At 41.2% G+C, this 26,129-nt stretch overlaps 1 protein-coding gene across 2 annotated transcripts; it reads left to right on the top strand.

Annotated features, from left to right (window-relative positions):
• Nucleotides 1-1,006: 1,006 nt before the first annotated feature.
• Nucleotides 1,007-25,348, top strand: UTP25 (UTP25 small subunit processor component). 2 transcript variants are annotated; one of them, XM_032289118.1, is made up of 12 exons: nt 1,007-1,206; nt 2,771-2,810; nt 3,783-4,029; nt 6,152-6,325; nt 8,075-8,163; nt 9,738-10,148; nt 11,778-11,997; nt 13,666-13,868; nt 15,090-15,272; nt 15,409-15,521; nt 16,271-16,516; nt 24,484-25,348. In XM_032289118.1, exons 1-12 carry the CDS (start codon nt 1,100-1,102, stop codon nt 24,725-24,727), a joined length of 2,277 nt encoding a protein of 758 aa, XP_032145009.1. In that variant the 5' UTR covers nt 1,007-1,099; the 3' UTR covers nt 24,728-25,348. The 2 variants fall into 2 exon arrangements, with proteins under 2 accessions (XP_032145009.1, XP_032145010.1); XM_032289119.1 differs by having other exon boundaries at nt 6,155-6,325.
• The last annotated feature ends 781 nt before the right edge of the window (nt 25,349-26,129 follow it).

Here is a 26,129-nt window from a genome sequence, read left to right on the forward strand (position 1 = left end):
TTCTCCTGCCTCAGCCTCCTGAGTAACTGGGATTGCCGGCATGCGCCACCACACCCAGCTAACTTTGTATTTTTGGTAGAGACTGGGTTTCGCCATGTTGGTCAGGCTGGTCTCAAACTCCTGACCTTAGGTGATCCACCCGCCTTGGCCTCCCAAAATGCTGGGATTATAGGCATGAGCCACAGCGCCCGGCCGCAGTTTAACTTTCCGTATTGTATACATGGTGTAACTACCGGCACAATCAAAATATAAGACGGTTCCTTTACCTTCAAAAGCTTTCATCCCCTTTTGTCCGAGTTCAGTTATGAGACACCGGACTGGGTTTCACGGTCTTTTCTAGCATTGACTGGAGGTGATTTCAGTAAAGTCACTCTACCTCTCTAGATGTGTTTCTGCTGTTGTTAAATGAGGTTTGCTGGAACAGATTTGTCTCCGGGGACTCTTCCAATATTTACAGAAAACGCGAGAGTTGGGTGAGGGTGGGAATCTCAGATTGGGGGCCCCATGCTTGATATAACACACGCAAGTGGCGGACCCCAAGTGTAAAAGCATGTGGTTGCATCAGTTTTTTCTCTCTTCTCTTGCTAGCGTGCTATCCTTTCTAAGCATCAGCTTCCTCATCTGCAACATCAGGCTTATTAACAAGACCTATTTGAACACTGTCGTGATGATGAAGTGAGATGTTCAAGCACCCTTAAATGTTGGTTGATATTTTTATTGCAGTATACTGTAAAGTCACTGCATTCGACTGTCTCCACTACTACACATTTACGCACTTATTTCCATAACCAAAACACAAGCACAAAGCTCATGCCCCCCGACCCACATTAACCCGGGAAGCTCCCACGTTCCCTCAGCTGCCCACGTTCTGGGGCTCTGAGAACATATGGGAACGAGTGCGCGTGCCCCCGCTGGGGGGCAGAATAGGGAAACGGACGTTCTAAGCCTGTCGCAAGAGCGCGACGTAAAGCGGATCTGCTTTATGGCACTCTGCCTTCGCCGTAAAGCGTCGTCGGCGAGCCCACGTGCTTATGTTGACTGGGTAACTTCCTGGTGAAAAACGCGACTCCTGCAAGTGGGTAAACTTGACGTTTTCGCTATGGGGAAACGCGGGAGCCGGAGTCAGAGCCAGCTGCTCAACACCCTAACTAAAAAGCGGAAGAAACATCTTAGAGATTTCGGCGAGGAGCATCCCTTCTATGACAGGTCTGGAGGGGCGTGGCGCGGTTCCCCAGTCGCCACAGTGGTATCCTCGAGTTTGTTACTCTGCCCTCCCGGATAGTGCTGCTCCGGGCTTTTCTCACGCTTCCCCGGCTCCCGCAGTGCTCGGCCGGGGAGATTCTGGAGCTCTCCCGCCGGAAGATGGAGTGCTTCCTGGGCCTTTTTGTTAGCCTGTAATTTCATGCTAAGAGACACGCCCGTTGTGTGGGCGGAGTTTTGTGGGTTTTTGTTTATATATATATATATATATATATATATATATATATTTTTTTTTTTTTTTTTTTTTTTTAAATTCAGACGGAGTCTCGCTTTTCGCCCATGCTGGAGTGCCGTGGCGCGGCCTCGGCTTCCCATGTAGCTGGGATTACAGGCGCCCGCCGCCACGCCCGGCTAATTTTTTGTATTTTTAGTACAGACTTAGTTTCACCATGTTGCTCAGGCTGGTCTCGAACTCCTGACCTCAGGTGATCCTTCCGCCTCGGCCTTCCAAAGTGCTGGGATTACAGGCATGAACTACCGCACATGACCTGTGTTTATAATTATTTTTAACTTGCATAAAATGATGGCATATATTTGTGGGATACAGTGTGGTATTTTCGATACCAATACATGTACCCAATGTGTAATGATCATATCAGGGTAATTAGCATACTTATCATCTCAAACATCATTTATATGCGTTGGGAACATTGAAAATCCGCTCATCTAGCCATTTGAAAATATGAGATAAATTGTTAGTTATAGTCACATTATGTTTTCTGTGTTTTTAAAGAGTTTGTCACTGATCTATGCAATTATGATAAGGAAATAAGTGTATTGGTAGTTGTGGTTTCTCTAGAAATGTCTAGGTGCACTAATGATCTCAGTGCTCATTCCACCACTTTGGGCTGGTTTATTATCAGTTAGAGGAATATTATTCTTTCTTTCTTTCTTTCTTTCTTTCTTTTTTTTTTTTTTGACAGGGCCTCACTTTGTTGCCCAGGCTGGAGTGCAGTGCTGAAATCCTGGCTCACTGCAGCCACCGCCTCCTGGGCTCAAGCGGTCCTCCTGCCTCAGCCTCCACAGCAGCTGAGACTACAAGTGCACACACAATCAGATCAGGCTAATTCTTATTTTTTGTGGAAACAGGATCTTAGTATGTTACCCAGGTTGATCTCAAACTCCTGGGCTCAAGTGATTCTCCCACCTTGGCCTCCTGAAGTGCTGGGATTCCGGATATGAGCCACCACTCCAAGCCTAGAGGGACATTCTAATTGAGAAATTTGCTAGAAGATGAACCCTGAGATCTTTAACCAAGTTGTATCCTTCTTTTGGATGAGAGCCAGTTATTATGTGATTCTAGTGTTTGTCATGTGACCTCATTAAACTTTTCACTTGTCGGTTATTAACCATATTCTTGCAAGCCCTGCTTAAGTACATATGTGATTTTTGCATGGCTATATCTAAAACATAATGTTTATTCTGCCTTTTTCATTTAATGTCTTATTTGACTTTTTCCTAATTTGTACATACTAGTAGTTAGAGTGTAACATTGCCTGTTTCTTTTCAGGGTATCCAGAAAGGAAGCAAAACCACAGATTTGTCAACTGGTAATGCTTTATACCTTCTTTTTAATAGTTGGTTTTGGTTTATTGCCACTAAGATTATATCTAATAATAAAGCTTGATTACATTTCTATTTTGATTTTAGATGCAAGCTATTATTTTGGCAATATTACTTAGTTTTAAATGCAGATGTCTATAAAAATGCCATTGTGATATCTAATACAGAAGCCACCGTTTGAAATTGTCCCAGGAGACTAGCCTGTTAGGCCCTGTTATAGAGGCTTACCAGAGGACTGTTAGTGGATCCTAAGGGGGAATATCTTTTTTGCTTAGCATAAAGGAGTCACAGATACAGTGCAAAATGAACAAAGGTCCTATCATATTACAACAAACTAAGAAAAAAAAACTGTTTTCTTTTGTTGTTTTGTAATTGTCCTGTTCTATTAAACCTGTGGCCTAATGCCTAGGACATAAATTGAATATCATTATAACCTGAAGTTTTATGTTTTAAAAGTCAGCTTTTGGCCAGGCACGGTACCTCACGCCTGTAATCTCAGCACTTTGGGAGGCCGAGGCAGGTGGATAATGAGGTCAGGAGTTCAAGACCAGGCTGACCAACATGGTGAAACCCTGTCTCTACTAAAAATGCAAGAATTAGCTAGGTGTGGTGACTCGCATCTGTAATCCCAGCTACATAGAAGGCTGAGGCAGGAGAATTGCTTGAACCCAAGAGGTGGAGGTTGCAGAGAGCTGAGATTATGCCATTGCACTCCAGCCTGGGTGACAGAGTGAGACCCTGTCTCAAAAAAAAGAAAAAAAAAGCCCGTCCGCTTTCTTCCCGTGTGGGGCAGTAGCAATTTGGAGACTATGAAGAGCTTCTACAATCATAGCTAGATTAACTATTTTAAGTAAATTTGAATTTGGGCTTCGTTGAATAGATGTTGGCTTGATAATAGTTTTAGAGTAACAATGAGAACAATATAGTTTTTGTTCTTAAAATTTTCATTTTCCTTTTAGTCAGAGAGTTCAGATACTTCAGATTCTGAAAATGAATCAGAGAGTGAACCAGAACAAGTTTCTGGCTACCACAAACTGCTTGCTACATTAAAGAATGTTTCTGAGGAAGAAGAGGAAGATGAGGAGGAGGAGGAGGAGGAAGAAGAAGACAGTATTGTAGATGATGCGGAAATGAACGATGAAGGCGGTGGTAGTGATGTAAGTGTGGAAGAAGAGATGGCAGCAGAGTCTACTCAAAGTCCAGATAGTAAGTGTCTTTGGTATAGGCTCATCATCTTTGCCAGAACTATAGACAGTTCACCTCATGGGCATGGTATCCTACTGTGTGAGTTGGATGAAAGGACATAAATCCAAAATAGGGATTTAACCTTGCCGAGTTTGATTATATGAAATGTGATGGAAACACAGAACCTTCTTAGCACAACTATGCAGAAATAACATTTTTGTTTGTGGTTTCAGGGACTTCACCAGTACTAGTGAAAGACCTCCTGATACAGAAAAAGGAGAACTGTCTTTGTGTCTGTCTGAATTTATTGAAAAGGTTACTGTTCTTTTCTTAAGGAGACCAAGTTTGATGGAAGATAGACATAAAAATATATAAAAAATTTCAAACAGTAGATTTGCGATTGCACAAAACAGCTAGATGTAAGGGGTTGAAGAGAGGCAGAGTCGTTGAACACTGCCAACGACTTAGGGAAGGCTTCAGGGACTCTGTCTCACTCAGACTTCAAGGTGACTTTTTTCTTTAACTTTAAAATCACCTTCATTGAGGTAGCATTTACATACAGTAAAATGTATCCTGTTTAAGTATACAGTCTGATGGGTTTGACAAAGGTATACATCAAAATCAAAATACAGAACATTTCCATTACCTCAACAAATTTTACCTGTCCTTTTGCCATCAGTTCCCCACCCTTGGCATCAGACAACCACTGACCTGCCTTCTATCACTATAGATGAGTTTTGCCTGTTCTAGAAATTCATATAAATTGAATCATATCATGTAAATCCTTTTGTGGCTGGCTGTTTTTGCTTCTGATGTTTTTCTAATTTATCTATGTTGTGCATGTATTAGTTGCTTATTACTTTTGATTGCTGGAGTAGTATTCCATTGTCTGAATATATCTGGGTGACTTTTTACATCTCACTATTTTAATGCCTGTTTTTCTTACAGCTTTATTTTTTTCTATACCTTCTGATGTTATATATCATTCCAGATATTTTAACTGATCAGTTTTACTGAAATAAAAATTCATTGACTCATGCTTAGGAGTTTGTTTTGTTTCTATTTTTCTTTGCTTTTTTGGATTTTTAAAAATGAAAATTTTTTTAATCATTATAAAAATAATATATATTTACTGTAAACATTTACGAGGGTAATATAGTTACCCTATATCCCTGCTACTCAGAGATAAATACCTTTAGCATTGTATATAACCTTTCAGACTACATTTTTATGATTTTATATGTGAGTACAAGTGTGTATATATATTTACGTGGATCTGTATAATGGCCTTATACGGAATGTATCATATAGAATATATTACATAGTATTCTTAATTACATAGTATACCGTTGTAAAAATGTGATGATACCCCATTGATAGACATTTTTTTCTCCCAGTTATTTCTTACAATCAGTGCTGCTTTGAACATCTTCTCATGTACATCTTAGCATACTATGTCTAGTTGCTATTTTAGAATAAGTTTCTAGAACTGGAACGAAGTATATTAATCAGAGTTCTCCAGAGAAACAGCACCAACAGGATATGTGTATATATGAAAAAGAGATCTGGCTTACGCTTATAATCCAGCACTTTGGGTGGCTGAGGCGGGCAGATTGATTGAGCTCAGGAGCTTGAGACTAGCCTGGCCAACGTGGCGAAACCCCGTTTCTACAAAGAAATACAAAACTTAGCAGGGCATGGTGGCACACGCCTGTACTTCTAGGTACTGAGGAGGCTGAGGTTGGAGAATCACTTGAGCCCAGGAGGTGGAGGTTTCAGTAAGCCAAGACGATGCCACTGCACTCCAGCCTGGGCGACAGAGCCACACCCTGTCTCAATAAATGAGTGAATTAATGAATGTAACACGCATTCAAAAACATCCTCACAGAAACATCCAAAATAATGTTTGGCCAGATATCTAGGCACTGTGTCTCAGCCAAATTGATACATAAAACCCTTCATCACACATCACATCTGTGTTGATGATTAGGCTTAATTTCAAAATCTATGTTTTTCTACCTGAATTTGCCTAAAGATAAATAGTATCAATGAACATTATTGTTGGTATAGCCTGAGGAAATAAATTTCGTCAACAGAAGTATAATTTGTGAGTGAATGATTTATAAAATGTTTCTCAAAACTGCAGATGTGGCTTTATCTGCTGACCCTGAGGGAAAGGAAGATGGGGAAGGGCCACCAGGCACATCACGAGCATCGTCCGACGAGTTCACAGATGCAAAACATGAGTCACTGTTCAGCCTGGAAACCAACTTTCTAGAAGAGGAAAGTGGAGACAAATCTTTGAAAGCATCACAAGGTCATTGCATAGTGTGTGTGGTTTGAATTCACCAGGTGCTTAGTACGGAATTTGTGTACTAATACCCATTGAATCTATTATTGGCACAAACAGCAATAAAAACAGTTTAGTGGTTAGATCTAGAGCTGGGAAAAATATTCCTAAAGGTATTTTATGTTTTTCAAGGGTTACTCAGTGTTTAGGGTGGGAGGGGATTGTAGGAGAACAAACAGCTTAAGAATGATGGTAGGGAAGGCCAGCCTCCCAGGCCTCACCTTTTCATTCTTGGGGTGAAGGGAAGAGTTCTGACTTTCTCCCCAAGCAGGGAAAGAGAAAGAAAAAGAGTAAAAATACTTAATCTACCCCTCACTTGCTCTTCCTTTTTGGAGCAGTAATTTTTCAGATTTGCAAGACCCAGGGAGGGCTAATCTGAGTGGTCTTTATTACCAGGGAGACCCTCAAAAACCAAAAAGTCCTACCGTTTCTCTCCTGCCTCCCACAGACTCTTGATCACTCCTGTGACCAAATGGCAGTCACTTGGACAAGACCTGCCCGTGGCAGGCTTTGATGGGTTCCCACAATCTCAGGTCCTGTTTCTCAGCCAGTGCCTGAGTGGGCAAGTCAGGCTGGTCTTGTTCTGTATCCTGATTCCCTTCGTTGATGCCATTGCCATTTTTCAACCCAGCTTTACCTTTGATGAAACAGAAATTTTAATCCTCATTTGCCTCATTTAGTTCTGTTGGTTATTTTGCAGGAGAAGGAGAAGTAACACGTAGAATTTGTAGATTTTAGTATAAACTCTATTCTGAACCATTAAAACTTAAAAATTTTGGAGGAAACATTAGGAAGCTTGACTATCCCAAAATTTCTCTGGTTTTCTTGCTTGTACAGATATATTAGCATCTAGAATTCTTATCTCCTATTGTTCACTCTTAGATATTTAATGCAAGATGCATTTCATTTGAAGTTTTACTGTTTGGATGCTTGAATGGGTCATTTAACTTTGTTCTGTTTCTTATGAGTGGGACTGGGAGAGAAGGTTGGGTGGCTAGCTCAGAATACTAAAGATTAGTCAGAGTGCAGATGCTATCGTGTGGATCATTTGTTCAATTCAGCTGAGTATTGATCATTTCTATGTGTCTTGCAATGCAAGATCAATCAGACATGAAACCTGCTCTTAGAGATCATGCAGTCTGCCAGGTAAGACACGTATATATGTATGTGTTGGAAGGGGTGGGTAGGGCAGGGTAGGAGACTTGAGAAAATGAGGACTCTATAGGGAACCAGGGATGGCCTTTTAGGGGAGCTAATGTGCCTAACACACTAAGCCTGGGAAGTATTTATTGTGATTCAGTGGGTAACATTAAATTGATAATATTTGCATATGCAAAAATGAAGTGAAGGAGAGGCTGGAATTTTTGGTTGAAGGAAGGAAAAGCACAGAGGCAGAAGAATTTGAGGGCCATATATATAGTCCAGAAATGACATTGGAGATGCAGGTTGGAGGTATATCCTAAAGTGCTCCAAATTTCAGGCTGAGATGTTTCTTCAAAGGTTTTCAAGCTGGGAAGTAATATAATTAGAGAAATGTTTTAGGAAGATGGACCTTTCAGAAGATTTTAAGCTCTGGACTTGGCTAGAGGTTGGGGAAAGTCAATTAAAAAAAGATGAGTTAATACAATGAAGATCAACTTGTCATTCACAGGGGAATACCAGAAAATGCCTCTCTAGTTGCGTTAAGTGTGCTGACATTTTTTATTTCTGAATTAGATCCATTTCTTCAACATGTGAACAAAGAACTGAAAGAAAAAGAAATTCAGGCCGTTGCCACAAATCCTAAAACTACCCACGAGCTTAAAGTAAGTGTCGCTTGGTCATCCTGGTCCCAAATGGAGAAAGCTCTAAATAAAACAGGGGTCTTGGGTTTTAGTGGTCTCCCAGAATGTATGATATACACCAGTGTATATGACTTGGGGCACAGGTGTAGATAGAAAAAGCACCAGGAAGCTGGAGTGTGGGTGCCAGATAATATAATGATAGGTAAGAGTGGATTTGGAGGCCAACATCTGCAAGGAGCTGTCACATTTTGACCTAAGCCAAGTTAGTCTGCTTTTTCGCTATTCACTATTCTCGTCTGCTAGAGGGGTATAATAATGCCTACCTCAAAATGAAATAGTTTACTGACTAATACATAGTGTTCAGTAAAACTGTTCATTTAAACAGTAGGTACTGCTGTTGTTCATTGGTTTGAAATACCTGAGGTAGGTCCACAAATAAATTATTCAGATATTGGGCAGTTTTGCTTCTTTGTTGTCACCGCTGATACCATTCATGAGACTTGGTCATCCTTTTTTAATTGAAATTTTTATTGAGGAAATAATTATAGATATACATGCAATTGTAAGAAATCATACAGAGACATCTTGTACCCTTTGCCCAGTTTTCCTCAATGGTAAAATCTTGTAGAACTGTAGTATAGTATCACAACCAAGAAATTGATGTTGAAACAAACTGCCAGTCTTATTCAGATCTTGTTTTACTCCTGTTCACCTGTGTGTGCCTGTGCCTATATTTAGTTATATATAATTTTATCATGTGTATGTTCCCGTATCTACCCCCGCCGTCAAGATGCAGAACATGTCCTGCAAAATTTTTTGTTTCCCTTTTATAACCATATCCACCTCCCTCTGCACCCCGCCCCACCCCCATTTCTAACCCCTGGTAACCACTAATCTTGTCTCCATTTCTATAATTTTGTGATTTTTAAAATGTTAATTGACTCATACAGCATGTAACCTTTCGAGATTTTTTTTTTCCACTCAGAATAATTCCCTGGAGATTCATCCAAGTTATTTCAGCTATCAGTAATTCATTCATTTCTTTTTATTGCTGAGGTCATCCTATTTTTAGATCAGCAATTTAGCTATAGTGAAAAATTCTTTAACTTGTATACCACAAAGTAGAAAATAGTATTCCTTAGGATTTAAACAAAATGGACAGATTTCTTGCCATGTAACTTGTCAGCACCTTTAGTATCTATTGTATATTGTGAATCTTGTGATGTTTACCAAGGATATTTGACCACGGAGCTCCCTTGTTTCTAGAATGAATTTTGACTCTTACCAGAATATATTCCACAGAACATTGTGGGACAACTGATAGGTTAAAGATCTCAGATTTGAAGTCAGAAACCTTGGGATCTAGCCCCCAGCTCCATTTTCTTCTGTATAAACTTTGTATCATACAACTTCCATATGAACCTCAGCAGAACCTAAACTATAACATGAGTATTATGGTAACTACCTTGCAGGGCTGTTGTGAGGATTAAATGAGATGATCTATATATCATGAAAATGTGCTAAATATAGTACTATGTAAATGTAATTTACTGTTATTCATTTCTAATTTAGCTCTTGATCTGTTTCTCCCCTAGTGGCCTATCCTGGGCCAGCTTGTCTTTTCCTCTAAGTTTCAAAAGTTGGAAACATTTAAACCCCCAAAGGATATTGACTTAAAGTCACTCCATCTCCAGAAGCCTCTGGAATCCACCTGGACTAAGACCAACAGCAAGTTCCTATCTGGTCCCCAAAAATCAAGTAATCCATTTACGCCAATCCAGAAAGAGCTCTTCTTAATTATGAATTCTTACCGGGACCTGTTCTACCCAGAAAGGACTGCCTTGAAGAACGGGGAAGAGATCCGCCACGTGTACTGCCTGCATGTGATAAATCATGTCCTCAAAGCCAATGCCCAGGTGCTTGGCAACAATAGCAAACGCCGAAGCCAGAAGTTTGGAGTGGGTGATGATGATGATTTCAGAGACCAAGGGTTAACAAGGCCCAAGGTGAGTGCAGCAGGAAGGCTTTGCCCTCGAGAAGGAGGCAGCAAGGCACTGCCATAGAGGTGCCTGACACTTAGCAGGAACTTGGGTGATTTAATAACTGACTGGCATAATGAATGAGGCCAAATGTGAGCACATTAAGTAGGCCAGGTAGTGTCAGAGCAGCCCTGCAGCAGCTTAGTGGGCTGTTTCTGACAGTGGATGTAGCTGCAAACTTGTGAGAAGGAGTCACTTCATGACACTTTCCTTAAAGATAAACTCAAAGCATGTATAAATAAAAGTCCATTATAAATCTCTTCTTTGTGGTTGTCAGAGGTGGACAGGACCTTAATAAGCCTTTTATCCAATCCCTCCATATTACAGCTGCGGACAGCCCCACATTTGTAGAAATTTGAAGAGGGCTTTGCTAAAGAGAACCAGGGACAGAGTAGCAGAGATGAGACAAGAACTATGGATTCTCTTCACCAAGCCACATACGTACATCAGCCTTTGAAAAAAAATTCACATTTGCCACTGTAAAGTTATTACTGCTTAAAGTGGTGAGTTTGTGCTCATAAGTCTAAGCTCCAGTGGATTTGAGGCCTTAACAGGAAATGATTTTCAATTTTGTCTACGTTATTGTGGAACCAGGTCTCGTCCCCCAGCCCTGAACTGCATCTCACCATATTGAAGAAACCTCATCTTTTTAGAATTTTCTCATTGAGTTTAATAGAATTCTAGAATTGGTACTAATATGGTTTTTAGAGATTTCTTAGTCAAACTCCCCTGTGTAATAGTGGGGGAAACCAAAGCCCCGACACTTACTTAGTGTCACAGCTAGAACAATAACCTAGTTCCTCTGAAATCTATACTCTACCAAGCTGAATCCACTGCACTCCTTGGGGCTTGAACATCAGGGTTATAAGGTTACTTGTTTTCATTTGGAATTACGTAGAAGAATAAGAAGCAGATTATCTGTGAAGCATATTATAATGTGGTGAATTACATGATTTAACTGGGGTTATGTCCATTATATTATTTACAATAGGAAATTAGAAATTAATCATGTATTAAGCATCTTCTGTTTTTATTCTCAACAGTAACTTTAAACATTTTTGAATATGCTTAGAAAGCTGAAAGAATGTGCTAGAGAATGCACTGAAAATGCAATGATATGTTAATCCTTTTTCTTAACTGCTTCATTTCTTCTCTACTTGTTCCAAAGAAGTGGATATTATTCAGTGGGTCTTATGGATAAAAATACTAGACTAAATTCTGTGGGAGACAAAAAAATGGAGTAACACTTCTCTCCCTCAAAGAGCTCATGTGTTTATGTCCTTGAGTTTTTACTCGTAAGTATATCTGTTAGAGGCATTGGCGTATTGTAAAAGGTATTTCCAAATTCTGCTTGAGAAATGTCTCACATGGAGCCATGGGTCTGAAGCCCGCAGGCCATGGTGCTGGGGTTATGAAAGGTGCTCCGTTTCTGGGTTTGAGCCAGGCCCTGTGCAAAGCGGGTGAAGTAGGTATGGTTCCTGGCTGGGAACCAGTGCTCTACCTGGAGCTTTTTAGCTCCACCTCCTTAGCAGGTTCACCTCGAGCTCCAGTTCCTCCCTCTGGCCCCCACTAAGGCTGCTGTTGCTGTCTGCGTAGGTGCTGATAGTGGTGCCGTTCCGGGAAGCTGCTTTGCGGGTGGTGCAGCTCTTCATCAGCCTCCTCGAGGGCGACAGCAAGAAGAAAATCATTGTGAGCAACAAAAAGAGGTTTCAGGGAGAATATGGATCAGATCCCGAGGAGAGACCACCCAACTTGAAGAGGCCTGAGGATTATGAAGCTGTGTTTGTGGGCAACATTGATGACCACTTCAGGATTGGTAATTCTTTCTTAGCAACTTTGAGACCTAATGTGTGAAGGTCAACATAGCTGGAGATTGGAAGCTGGAATTAGACATCTTCCCAATGGAAATGTCTAATTAACATTTTAACAGTACCAGTGTGCCTTTGAGACATGTTGTTTGCCATGGGAGAGTCTTGCCTTGGCTAGTGAGGTGGACATTAGGCCAGTGGAATAGAGAGGGCCTCTGAGGCCACGTATGAAAGGCACATGTACATTTATAACAGGAATTTATAAGAAGTGTGTAACAGAAGTGTGTAAGCACACCCATAGCTGGTAGCAGATAGTCAGATGCTGTAAGGGGTGCTCTAGGAAGTGATAGGACTGATGGGGTCATTCTGGGGAGGCTGAATAAACTGAATGTCTGTACATAAGGTGGACTTCCCCATGTCTGCTACATAGATGCCTACCCTGAATAATCTCCACACGTGACTTCCACCCAAATTTTTACATTTTTGCTTGTCTCATTCAGCTCCCATTGACTTTGGTTGTTTATACCTTTACAGAGTAAAGTTCTTGGGAAAATGTTCATTAGTCACATATCCTAATTCACAAACACTTGTTGAGTATCTACAGTGTGCCAGACACTGTTAAGAAGCTGGGAATATGCAAATAAATGTAGAAATAAAAGTTGTAGTTCCCATTGCTAAGGAAACCCAGCCTATGACAGGGAACAGGCAGGGCAGGATATGTATGCAATGGTGGTTTTCGGAGCATTTAAAGCAATCCCCCTTACCCAAAATGGGGATGGGGCGGTTAGGAAAGATGTCGTGGCGGAGGTGTCTTCTGTACTAGGTGGAAATCCATGTAGGATTTAGCCAGTTTCAAAGGGAGGTGGCTGAGTGGAGGAAAACATTTCAGACAGGAAACTGCCGTTGCAGAGGCATCAGGGTGACTAAGCTTGGAATGACCTACGGTTCACACAAGCTTTGGTATGGTGGAGTGCAAGGCATAAGGAGATGAGGGCTGGTGTTTTGTTTGGAGCATACACAGCTATCCAGCAGGCAGTTGGCATATTGTTCTAGAGCTCAGGAAAAAGATCTGGGCCAGTAATACAGATTGGTGTGATAGTAATGTTAAAGCCGTGATCAGTGAGTCAGTTTACCCAAAGCTTTGTGCAGCATGAGAGCAGAACTGACGAGTGAATCTATCGGTTTGTGGAAGAAGAGTTATTTGGATTTGGAAAGATGGACAAGGGCCAGGCAAAAGTGAACACTGAAGTCATGGGAACGATTAACAAGGAAGAGAGCATTTCAAGGCAGCTATACTTTCTGTGCCGTTTGTACATTCCTCATAAAGAAGCTCTCAAAAGTGTTTATCCTGTTGGTGACTGAGGGCTGCGGGGACCTTAGCAAGAGTCATTTCTCTGGAGTCCTGAGAATCAGAGGCTAGATTGCAGTAGAGTGAGAAGTGAAGGAGAGATTTGAAAGTAGGGACTATTAACTGGGAGCTAGAACGGACTGTAGATGTAAGGGTAAGATTTCTCCTGTTCTTATGTTTTAATAATTAAAGCATTTGAGCACAGTTACGTGCTAAGGGGAACATACAAGATGTGGAAGCTATAGAAGTAGTGGCTGCTTTGAGGGGGTGGAGGGTAATGGCTTGGTAGTGACTAATGAATTGGTGTGTACTTGGCTGTTTTATGTAGGAGTGGCAATACTTCAGAGAAGCATCCGGCTCTATGCCCCATTTTACTCGTCAGATATCCTCATTGCTTCCCCTCTGGGCTTGAGGACCATCATTGGTGGAGAAGGAGAGAAGAAGAGAGATTTTGACTTTCTGTCTTCTATTGAGCTTCTCATCATTGATCAAGCTGACATTTACCTGATGCAGAACTGGGAGCATGTCCTGGTAATGCTGGCCATTCACATTCAGTGGGATAGTATTCACGTTTAGAGGGAGAAGACGCTCAGTGGTTTAAGTCCTAAAGTATTACGTAAGTCCAGATTAAAACTGTTTGGAAGCAAGGACACATTCCACGTTTTCTACTTTGAAAAAGTCTTTTGTCTCCTTTTCCACCCACCAATTGTCCATAATTAAACTATCTAGAGATTAAAATTCCCATCAGTTATTTTTAAATCTCCAGAAAAGATTTCTTTCCCTTAAAATTTGTTTCTACTAACTTTAGGGTGGGTGGGTGAATGGATGGATGGGTCCTCACCAGGAACATCTTTACCTAACATAATTCCACTTGTGGTTTTTGGTTATGCTCTTTTGTTTGGTCTGGTGACGATGGGAAAACACTTCTCAAGATTTTTTAATGTTGGATCTTGTTTTGTAGAGAAACAGAGGATGTTTTTATCTCCCGAATGTAATTTGTACTATAATTTTTTTTCTCCTTCTCCACGTATTCTGTCATGTTATCAGTTTCAGGATTGAAAAACTGCTTTGGAGCAATCCTTATTAAGGAACTATAGGTTTATTTTTCTAAGGCATATGGGAACTCACCCCTTCTGCAACCCTGTGACGAAGTTTGCAGGAATTTTGGGACAAATGAAGGGTAGTACTTACTTCTAAAATGGGAAATAAATTTAAAGTACTCATTACCCTTCAATATCTATTACAGTGTAAAAATATAATTAAAACGGAAAAGGCATTTTGGCATAGTCAAGTTTTATTCTTAAATTTGATGAAAAGGCAGGTAGGATGATACTGGGAATATTCCTAATGTTTGGAGAACCAGGTCATTGAGGGACAGCGGCTCTGTTTTCCACGTCATTTCCCTTCTTGTCCAAGTCTGGGACTTGGGGTCCCTGGAGAGACCAGTGTGGCATTTCAGAAGTTCATTTTAAAGGAACATTCCTGTAGGTACTATTTTGATCCTTTTCGAAAATTCCAGGCAGTGGCCAGTTTTAACTTATCTCCTTATTGGGGATGTTTGGCTAACCATGGGCAAGTCACTCACCCATCTGAGCCACAGTTTTCTTGCTGCAATTTAGAAGATGATAGTACATACTTTTTGGGGTTAACTGAGTTGATAGATTCTGAGTTGATAGATTCGTAAAATGTTTAGCAATGTCCAACATGTAAATGCTCAATAAACACTAATGGTGGTATTATTTCCACTCAAAGCATTTGATGAATCACATGAACCTACTACCCCTGGATTCACATGGGGTAGACTTTTCTCGAGTGCGGATGTGGAACCTCAATAATTGGTCAAAGTACTATCGCCAGACACTGCTGTTTGGGGCCCTTCAGGATGCCCAGATCAACTCAGTGTTCAACAAGTACTGCGTCAACATGCAAGGCCAGGTGGGGTCTCATCTTATTTCCTCAGTATCTTCATGAGCACTGTTTATTGTTTGGGTCCTGAGGCAGAAGGAGGGGATAGCATCTGCTCAAGAAGGGGGATGGCTGTTCACCTAATGCTGTCATTGACTACTGGCAGGTGGCTGTGAGGAATGTCCCAATGACAGGTTCCATCAGTCATGTCCTGGTGCAGCTCCCACATGTCTTCCAGAGGATGGAAGCTGAAAACTTAGCGTCAGTGATTGATGCCAGGTAACTCACTGCTCCCATCAGGCCCCTGGGGACCACATAGAGAGATTTGACTTGGCTGTGCAATCCTAGAATTGGATTCCATTTTGCTTTTATTGATTACTGTCTACCAAATCAGATGAGATAATTTAACTTAATTATGTCATTTGTCAGAGGAGGAAACTGAAGCCCAGAGAGAAATAGTGACGTGGCCTAGTTCTCATAGTTAGTGGCAGGGTTATTACTGTAAATCAGGACTCTTTCCCTCTTGACTGTGGCATTTTGAAATTACACAGCTTTATGCTACAAAGTGTCTCATGTCAGCAAGTTAATTCTAAGCCCCTCAGGGAAAGAACTATTTTTCTAATTGTGTAGATAATTTCTCTGTTTTTCTTCATCGTGTTTAGTTAGTGAACCCCAAAGTAGCTTAGTTGGGCTTAGTATATGGTAGATGTTCAATGATTATTTGTTGACTCACTGACTGACTGACTGAATGAATGAATGAATAGCATGGCGTATACTTCCTAGAATAATTCTCTAGGATATAATGCATTACATCTGTTTTTTTACAATGAATAGTGTTGACACTTACTTTTTTAGTGTGCTTATCAGGTTTTATCCTTACATAATCTCTTTGAGAGGAGATAAATCATATTGGCCTCTGGGGAGATAATCTTTCACACAAGATTGTGATTTGCCCAGGGTCACACAGTTAAGAAACACCATAGCTTAGCTCTAGAACATTAACTTTGCACTTTGCCATTCCAAATCAGGTTTAATTTCTTTGTGAACAAGATTTTGCCGCAGTACCGTGATGCAGTCATGTCTCACACGCTCATCTATATCCCCTCCTACTTTGACTTCGTGCGTCTTCGAAATTACTTCAAGAAGGAGGAACTGAATTTTACCCACATCTGCGAGTACACGCAGAAATCTGGTGTCTCCAGGGCCAGACACTTCTTCCTTCAAGGAGAGAAACAGTTTCTGCTTTTCACAGAGCGCTTCCATTTCTACAAAAGGTAAGTGTGCCAGGTTTCAAGCCTCCTCTCTGCAGGGAGAGTGCAGAACAAATCATGGCCTGCTCTGAGTGCATGGCAGGCTTCGTGGTGTGCCAAGGTCATCTCTCACTCTACCGCTCTCACAAAGTACCCAGAGGGTTTTTGGTGGGGACGGAATCTTCTTGGTTGGTTAGTTTTCTCCCAAAATGGGCATGGCTGAAGAAGGATGTAGAAACCAAAGCATACCTTGTCTATAGACCTGGGGTGTAGCTGTGGTTGTACACTGCAAGAAGGACATCACAAAGCTGAACTACTGTAGACAGGGACAACTCAAGTGAATACAGGGCGCTTGAGTTGTCCCTGTCTAGAGTAGTTCAGCTCTGTAATGTCCTTCCTGCAGGAGGGACCTTCCCTGTATTCACTTGAGTTGTCCCTGTCTAGAGTAGTTCAGCTCTGTGATGTCCTTCCTGCAGGATGGACCTTCCCTGTATTCACTTGAGTTGTCCCTGTCTAGAGTAGTTCAGCTCTGTGATGTCCTTCCTGCAGGAGGGACCTTCCCTGTATTCACTTGAGTTGTCCCTGTCTAGACGTGTTCCCTTTGTTTTCCCTCAAAAGTATTGAGACCTGTGTTTCCTGGGGAGATGGAGGCTGAGTACAGTGTCAATTTCCAGACAGTTGGAGTGTTCCTGAGGTATGCACAGATACTTCCAACCAAGGAGAACTAGGACTGTGGGCTCCTTGATGTTTGCAGAAGGCAAAAGGGGAAGGGCTTTGAGTTGAATGTTGAAGGGTTTCAGTATTTGCTTAGATTGCCTACCAGGTGACTTTGACAAAATAAGTTGATTGGCCTTTTTGTTATTTTTTTAAAACTCAGGCCGGTGCTAAAATCCCAGCACTTTGGGAGGCTGAGGTGGGCAGATCACCTGAGGTCAGGAGTTCGAGACCAGCCTGGTTATCATGGTGAAACCCCATTTCTACTAAAAATACAAAAAAAAGTTAGTGGAGTGTGGTGGCATACACCTGTAATCCCAGCTATTCCGGAGGCTGAGGCAGAAGAATCGCTTGAACCCAGGAGGCAAAAGTTGCAGTGAGCTGAGATCACGCCATTGTACTCCAGCTTGGGCAACAATAGTGAAACTCCATCTCAAAAAAAAAAAAAAAACTCTCTAATTAGAGGTTAGTAATATTGAGCCTTCTGTTACTGTTTGGGTTAGTGCTAGAGCTTATATATTTTATTGTTTCGCTAAGTCTCTCTGTTGATAAATGAGAAAAGGCTTTTTTATTTTACTTTTAGATTTTTATTTTAAATTCTTGTGAGTACATAGTCTGGAAAAGGCTTTTTTTTAGCCCTTGCCTGTAGAGGTATGTAAGTTACATTCTATTACCCAGTGGATTTAAGTTCTGACTTTACTGTTTTATTAGCTCATAATGGGTGCATTTTCTCAGAGAATCCCAAATAGATACACCAGAAATTTCTAAATCTTCGGAGCACGTTACGTGATGCCCCTTGGCATTGCATTACCTTTTAGTTTATGCTTAGGTTGGTGCTCCCCAGATACGTTCTTGTTATCAGGACGCGGAAGGAGGAGTCCCAGCACTTTGCCAAGGCATAGCAAAGCTGGCATGACATGAGCTCTTAGAGAGTTGAGGACTGAATTTGTGTTTCCCAGGCTCCACTCTTGGCTACCCAGAGAAGGCTGTTTGGCCAAAGAGTGTTAATGAATGCCTGCTTGTTGGCATCATTATTTGCCCTGTTGCAGTAAGTTGTTGTTTCAATTCATGTTGGAAAGTATTTGGGGGAGTTGCACTCATCAGGTCTTAAAAGCTCTTAGCTTTCTATCCTCTTGAGAAATGAAAGCAAGCCCTTTAAGTGAAGTGGATGGATTGGAAAACTTCCCAGTGTGATTGTCTATAGCAAGTGTGAATTAAACTGGGATGAGGACTGCTCTTAAATATCTCAGCAGCTTTTCAAGGACAGGGCATGGAGCCCTTTCTAAGCAGGACAGTCCCCTGTATTACACTGTCTATTTACCAAACCATGTTGCCCTCAAAGTCACAATAAGGACAAATCTCAGCATATGCCATTTGCTTTATGCCCTGGACTAGGTTAATTGGTGTTTCTTTTGCAGAAGATGAATGAAAATAATGTACTTTAGAGTTCTGCAACAGCTAATTATCTCAAGGTTTCTAACTATAGAATTTTTTGCTTGAGAGATCACCAAGGTGATGATGGGTGTTTGGTGTGCAATGCCTTTATGATTTGTTTTTTTTTTTTTTTTTAATTTGACCTTGGAAAAAGTACATGTTTTTTTTGGTTTGTGGTTTTTTGTTTTGTTTTGTTTTGTTTTGAGACAGAGTCTCACTCTTACTCAGGCTGCAGTGCAGTGGTACAATCTTGGCTCACTGCAGCCTCTACCTCCCGAGTCCAAGCAATTCCTGTGCCTCAGCCTCCAGAGTAGCTGGGATTACAGATGTGCATCACCACGCCTGGCTAATTTTTATATTTTTAGTAGAGACGAGGTTTCACCATGTTGGCCAGGGTGGTCTTGAATTCCTGGCCTCATGTAATCTGCCCACCTCAGCCTGCCAAAGTGTTGGGGTTACAGACATGAGCCACGGCACCCAGCCGGAAAATGTACATGTATTTTAAACTGTAGTATCTGACTCTGTTTTTATATTCTCTATGACAGCTGGCAGTTTTAGGAAGGTTAGAATTCATTTTTGAGTTAGCAAAAATTTTTTAACCTGAAGATTTGTTTTATTTGGGGAAGATTAAACTAGCAGAATCTTAGAATTGCGTGAACATTTGGTCATGATTACCCTCCCAGCAATGGGTCACAGCTCTTTTCCAGTGTTTTCAGTGGGTCACCACAGCAGGGAGGATCTCAGCCAGAAGGCAAGTCAGAAACTGGAGGTGGGATTTGTGGAGTTCAGAATGGCTGTTGGGGAGTTTCTGCGTACTCCCTTCCCCTACATGAGAATCCAACTTCTAGAAGTAGTAGACTTGGTCTTTATGGACCAGAGAAAGGAGCTAGCCTTTCAAGTTCACTGTGGTTGCCTCATTTGTCTTTAACAGTTGACTGGTGAAATAGACATCTGGAAGGTCCTGTCAGGATGGTTAGGCTGTGTTTGTAGGGGGTCACTGAAGACAAAGCATATGCAAGGGAGGAGGAAGGCAGGGGAAGGGGTGCTCAAGCTATGGAAACTTGGCACTAACTGCCCCTTGGAAGAGGTTCTGGTCATGTTTTCTGTTGCCAGGAGATACTTAGTCTCTATTGTGGGTGCATTGGGACTGAGACAGGTGTGTGTGTGTGTGTGTGTGTGTGTGTGTGTGTGTGTGTGTGTAATATAACACTTAATGGCTTTGTTTTATTTTGTTTTTCCTGATTATGAGGGTATTATACAGTTACTATAGGGAACTTGGAAATTTTGGGTTAAAAATCTCACTGCCCTGATACAAATACTCTTTTTGGTATATTTTTTCTGTCTTTTTTATATGAAAAATGTGTGTGTGCATGTGTGTATGTGTATGTACATGCACACACACACAGGTGTTTTTTTTAAAAAAAAATATTGGCTGGATGTGATGTCTCATGCCTGTAATCCCAGCACTTTGGGAGGCCAAGGCGGGCAGATCACGAGGTCAGGAGTTCGAGACCAGGCTGACCAACATGGTGAAACCCCATCTCTGCAAAATTACAAATATTAGCTGGGCCTGGTGGTGGGCACCTGTAATCCCACCTACTCGGGAGGCTGAGATAGGAGAATAGCTTGACCCCAGGAGACGGAGGTTGCACTCCAGCCTGGGCAACAGAGCAAGACTCACTCTCAAAAAAAAAAAAAAACTAACTAAACTAAAATTGGAATCTCTTTTTCTTTTAAGGAATCTTTTCCTTTGTCTTAGATGTTTTATGTGCTCACTGAAAAAATATTCAAAGACATTAACATTTTGGCCTATGTGTTTGCATATTGTGGATGTATTTTTAAGTTACTGTATATAGCCCTATCATATCCTTTCTTCATCCAGGTTTTTATATGAAAAGATTTCATTTTGAAAGAAAATCGCTAGAGACTAACAGTAAACATCTGTTTATTTATAAACCCTTTTGCCCCAAATTCCTCCAGCTGTTTGCATTTTATCACATTTGCACATACCCATCTTCTCTCTATTCCCACTCACATCTCTTATTTTTTCTTCCTGACCCATTTGAAAGTAAAGTAGCGGGAGTCTTCATTGATACTTTACCCCGAAATATTTTAGCATGTAGCTCCTATAAACAAAAACATTCTTTTATCCAACCATAACACCATTATCATACTACTTGATGTTACTACAATGATACCATCTGATATTTAGTCTATATTCAGATTTTCCTAGTTGTCACCAAAATGACCATGATAGATCTTTCCCCTCCAGCCAAAAAGGATTCCGTAAGGATCATATATAGCATTTGGTTAACTTACTGCTTTTGTTTCTTTAATCTAGTTTAGTTCCCAATTGGGGGACAATTTTGCTCCCTCGGGGACATTTGGCACTACCTGAAGACATTTTTGTTTTGGTTATCACAACTGGAGGATTCTTCTGGTGACTGTAGAGGGTTGAGGCCAGTGATGCTGCTAAACCCTCATGCACAGGACAGCCCCCAGCACCAAAGAATTATCTGTCTCAGAACGTCAGCAGTGTTAACACTGAGAAACCCCCATCACTCTCTGGCTTTTTTACTTTTTCATGACGTCGACTCTTTTTTTGAAGAGTCCAGTCTGGTTTCCTGTAGAATGTCTCACAGTCTGGATTTATCTAATTGTTCCCTTACTATTTAGATCTGTGGTTCCCAAACTTTGCTGTACATTAGAATAGAAGCTTTTAAAAGTCAAATGCCGAGGCCACATCCCAGTACCAATTAAATCACAATGTCTGGGTATGCAGGCCAAACATAAGTATTAAAAACAATAACAACCAGCCAAGTGATTTCAATGTGCAGCAGTTTGGGGATGACTGATTTAGAATAAACATCTTTTGATAAGAATTCTACTTAGGGAATATTATGTACTTTCCACCTCATCGAGAGGGACATAATGTCACTTTGTCTCATTCTTGGTGATGCCAAATCTCTAAAATCGCTGAATCAGTGTGGCTATGTAATTAATAAGTAATGTGTGAGGTAAACATCACCTTGTTCTTAATGGCTACGTAGTATTACATTGGTTAATTAAGCTAGCTTCCTTTTAGTGGGCATATAGGGTTTTTTTTTCTGTTTTCTGCTGTTGTGTATAGTAATGCCCAAAACATCCATATGCATCTATTTTGATGAAATACCTACTTATTTTGTTGGGATAGATTTTGAAAGGAAAACTTGTTAGCACAGAGTGTACACAATTAAAAACGTGTCATGCGTTGCTGCTTATCTGCTCCTTCTCGTCTTTTCCGTATCTCTCCCGAATTCATAGACAAAGTAATTTATGCTCCATTGACCTATTTCTGCAAAACCCCATGGACTGAATTATTGCTGCTCATGTGATCGTCATAATGGTATCTCATTGTTTGGATGTCTTTTTCTTGCTTTTTTGTGTCTTCTGTAACCTTCAGTAGAATGTGGAGGCCGAGGTGAATAATACTTATGTCCAGGTGCACCCCGTTTTTGTAGGCCACTGGTGAGGGTGCTATCAATCTAGTCAGGATTTGATCGTTACTATATATGCCCTCCCAACACCACAGACTTCAAATTGCTCCAGCAGAGAGCGGGCTTGGTGTAGGGTTTGCAGTGCTGGAGGGTTTTTCTCAGTGTCCTGATCGCTCAGCCATCACTGAGGCCTCGACCCATGTGCCAGAGGAACATCTCCCTCCACACTCGGACCCCACCTCACAGGAGGCCTCTTGCTTGATCTCCTTGCAAGGCATGAAGTCTGGGGGAGGGGGTTCCCCTGGTCCAGCCCAATTTTTGGCAGGCCCTTTATGTTCCAAGCTTTGGGGGTGAGGCTTTCTCAGGGTTCCTGTCCCGCCACCTCCGTGTCAGCCAGACTCTACCTTTTATCTGTGAGGAATCTTTGTGGTCAAGTGTATATAGCTCCTTCCCCAGTCGTGGCAGAACTCTGCTTGTATCAGTACAGGAACTTGGGCTGAACAGGTTTCTTACCCCTTCCCCCGGGGCAGAATGCTTTTTACTGGGTGCAAGTCTTGTGTGGGGGAGAAATGGAAGGGTGGGGGTTTGCTGCCCTTCCCTGAAGGGCAGACAATTTTTGCTTCTATTCACCCTCCCCCTCAAGGGGTTTGCCTTTGCCTGTGATTGGGGGTGGGGGCAGGGTGGTTCCTTTCTCCCATGTGCTTCAGGTTTTTGCCATGGGTTTCACAATAATAGGCCTGGAAAATAGGTGAGCTTTCATGTCCCTACCACCAGTGGGTTCTCCCTCGGGTCTTTTGCTTTGCCTCCAGTCTTTCTCCAGGGCACCCAGTGCCGGCCCCTGGAATGAGCTCATGAGTAGACATGAACTAAAGGAGTATCCGGGGATCCCTGGGGTTCTAAAATCCGGCAAGCCTATTCTTGACCTTTAAGAAAGGGTCAAAAGTGTATCTATTTTCTTACCACCCACTTGTTTGGCAGAGGCCATCTTTCTCCTCTGCTCTGCCTAAGGTGCAGGAGTTCATGTGTCCTGTGCTACCTCAGAAGTGCTGCTCTTTGGAACTCAGTCCATGGTGGGCTGAAGCTGGCTCACACTGGCTCCTGAGACCTGGTTGCACATCTCTGTCAGCAGCATGACATTGGTAGCTTGAAACTGACAAATCCTTCAAATTAGCACCCTCCCTTTCTCCCACTGAGGACCAATTATTAAAGATACACCAGCTCACCACCTAAATCACCTGATTGCCTCATGATGGCAGTTCTCTGGGCTCAAGAAAAGGAACATTTTTGTATAATAGATGATCTGACCTTTTCTTATTAGTACAGGAGCAGTATTCTCTTGAGTTTTATGCATTCTAAGCAGAAGTGGAACTCAGTGTCGTTTTTGTTTGTTCTGAGAACTAGTGAGGTATAATAACTTATTCAAGTTCATTAGCCATTAGAATTCCTTTTTTATGGAAAGGTGATGTTGAAAGGTGAGCCACATAATAGATCACAGTCATAGTTTGGAAACGGAGGGTCTCCAGAGAGAGATCAGGATAAGCCATGAGGGAAAAAGACAAGGAAAACTTATCTTCTGTGAAAGAAATAAAATCCCCAAGGGAGTGTAACATCTTCAGTGTAGGAGAGAAACCAACAGGAAAAATCAGAACCTTGTCAACATATAAAACCTTTTGTTATGGAATCCCACAGGGAACTGGTGACCTCAACCTGATTGAACCATACCGTGAGTTAGTCCCCTGGGTCTACACCGCCCCCCACCACAGGGCAGCTCTGTGCAGCTGAGAAAGAGGTGGAAATGCATAAGCTGTTGAAACTAATTGCTTTCTCATGATGCCTAGCGGGTCCTCAGGCAGGGTTTTGTAAATGAATGAACTTGGGACATCTGCCATGGAGTTAACATGTCTCCAGAGTGGCAAGAAAAGACTAATGGGAGTGTATTTACAATTTGTGCAGCTTATTTTATGTACTGGGTCTGACCTGATCTCCATTATAGAACATTCTTTTTTGCCTGATTATAATAAAGATAATGTTTCATTTTAAGTGCCTGCTTTTTAAGTTTTCTGTGACGGATTTTTAAATCCCAGTCTATTCTTTCCCACAATATCTCAGCCTACCCTGAGTAGGATCAAGAAATGCGTATTTGTTTTATCATTATTTTAAGCCAAATATTAGGAATTCGAATATGCTGTCACAAAATAAGTGCTGCCACCTCAAATTGCAATAACTTTTGTTCTGTTATTTGTGCCATTGTTTTTGTCCGATAGCAGGAAGCAAAAGCGTGAACTATGCCTCTGTACAACTCTTAGGCAGTTTTCCTAGAGCTTGTTTCTCAAGTTGACATAGCCTCTCTCTTTCCAATTCTAACAGGTATACAATAAAAGGCATCAGGAACCTGATTTTCTATGAACTGCCAACATATCCACACTTCTACAGTGAAATCTGTAATATGCTGAGAGCCACCAACAGAGGAGAAGAAGCCACGTGGACCTGCACTGTTCTCTACTCCAAGTATGATGCCCAGAGGTTAGCTGCCGTGGTTGGTGTGGAGCGGGCGGCACAGATGCTACAGTCCAAGAAGAATGTCCACCTCTTTATTACTGGAGAAAAATGAGATTTTTGTTGAACAGGAAATGGTATTTGACATGTTACATAATGCTTCATTCTGTGCCACATGGTCTCAGTTCTGATTACCTGCAGGAGAAGGATTGATGCAAAGAAAAAACATGAGGCAATGTCAGTATTATCTGACCTTTCTTTTCAGGTCTTGTGTCCCTGAAAAGTTAAATGTAAACCAGATTTTGGTAAATCACATCTTTCAGAAGTCAAGAGGGGGTTAGAAGGACTCTGAGAAGTTGGTAGAAGAAGACTTTCACTTGTGAATATTTTTGTGAGACTTGAATTCTTTTATTACGGATACCTCTAATTGATACACTTAGTAAATTCTTTCAGATTTTTCTATTTGTTTGACACTTTTTTAAAGTAAGGCATACTCATCATTGCTTGTGAGAACTGGTTATGAGACATTGGAATACTTCTTGCTGCTACACGTCATCTTAATTTTGGATAGCATGGGTTTTGTAAAACTTATTTTCCCCCAACCAAACTTTTTTAAAACCTTAAATAGTCTACCTTAATTCAGCCTAGAAGAGCACATCGATTCACTGATCTTTTTATGTACTCGTAATAATTAATGTTTTAGTTTTGTTCAAATACATGCTTAAAATCACATTATATAAAAATATCTGCTGTTTCAAGAAGTAACTTTGTTGAAACTCCATGTTAAAATATTCATCTTCAACAGTAGTGTCTTCATAATAACTTTTTGAGTCATAAACAGATGCAAATAAAAAGGAAATTACACTTTTAAAAACATTTTTATTTTGAAACATTCCCAAACAGAAAAATTACAAGTACAGAACCTGAACCATTTGAGAGTAAGTTGCCCCCACCCAACGGGCTTATCACCTTTAAATACTTTAGTATATATTTCCTGTAAACAATTAAGGGTATTGTTTCTGATTAGGAATGCTTCACCAATAAGGATAATGCAAATATTCCAAAATACAAAAAAAACCTGAAACACACCTGGTCCCAAGCATTTCAGAGAAGAGACATTCAACCCATCCTAGTATGGACTTGTAGTTTCGTCTTTGATTGGTGGGTTACAGTTCGTTCCGTCATTATTTCTTTAGATGCTTAACTGGCCTCAAATATGGCCAATGGGAGCACCTTCAAGTTAGCCCCTGTGTACTTTTGACATGTCCCCTAGCTACTTGGTCACTGCTATATTTTTTGACAATAAGACATTCCAGGTTTCTCTCCTCCAGCCCTGCCTGCTTTTAGTAGGATGTGATTTTAAAAGGTTAGATGGGAGTGCCGACTGCCGTGGTGCCACTCATCCCAGGCTCCGTGGTCAGAGCCAGGGAATTGTGTACATGTATACATACACATATGTACGCACGTTATCTAAATTTGCTTCACATTAATAACTAAACTTACTTTCATATCCATAT

The sequence above is a fragment of the Sapajus apella genome, unplaced genomic scaffold (genome assembly GCF_009761245.1).
Source record: "Sapajus apella isolate SASKATOON/1434 unplaced genomic scaffold, GSC_monkey_1.0 scaffold22, whole genome shotgun sequence".
NCBI lineage: Eukaryota > Metazoa > Chordata > Mammalia > Primates > Cebidae > Sapajus > Sapajus apella.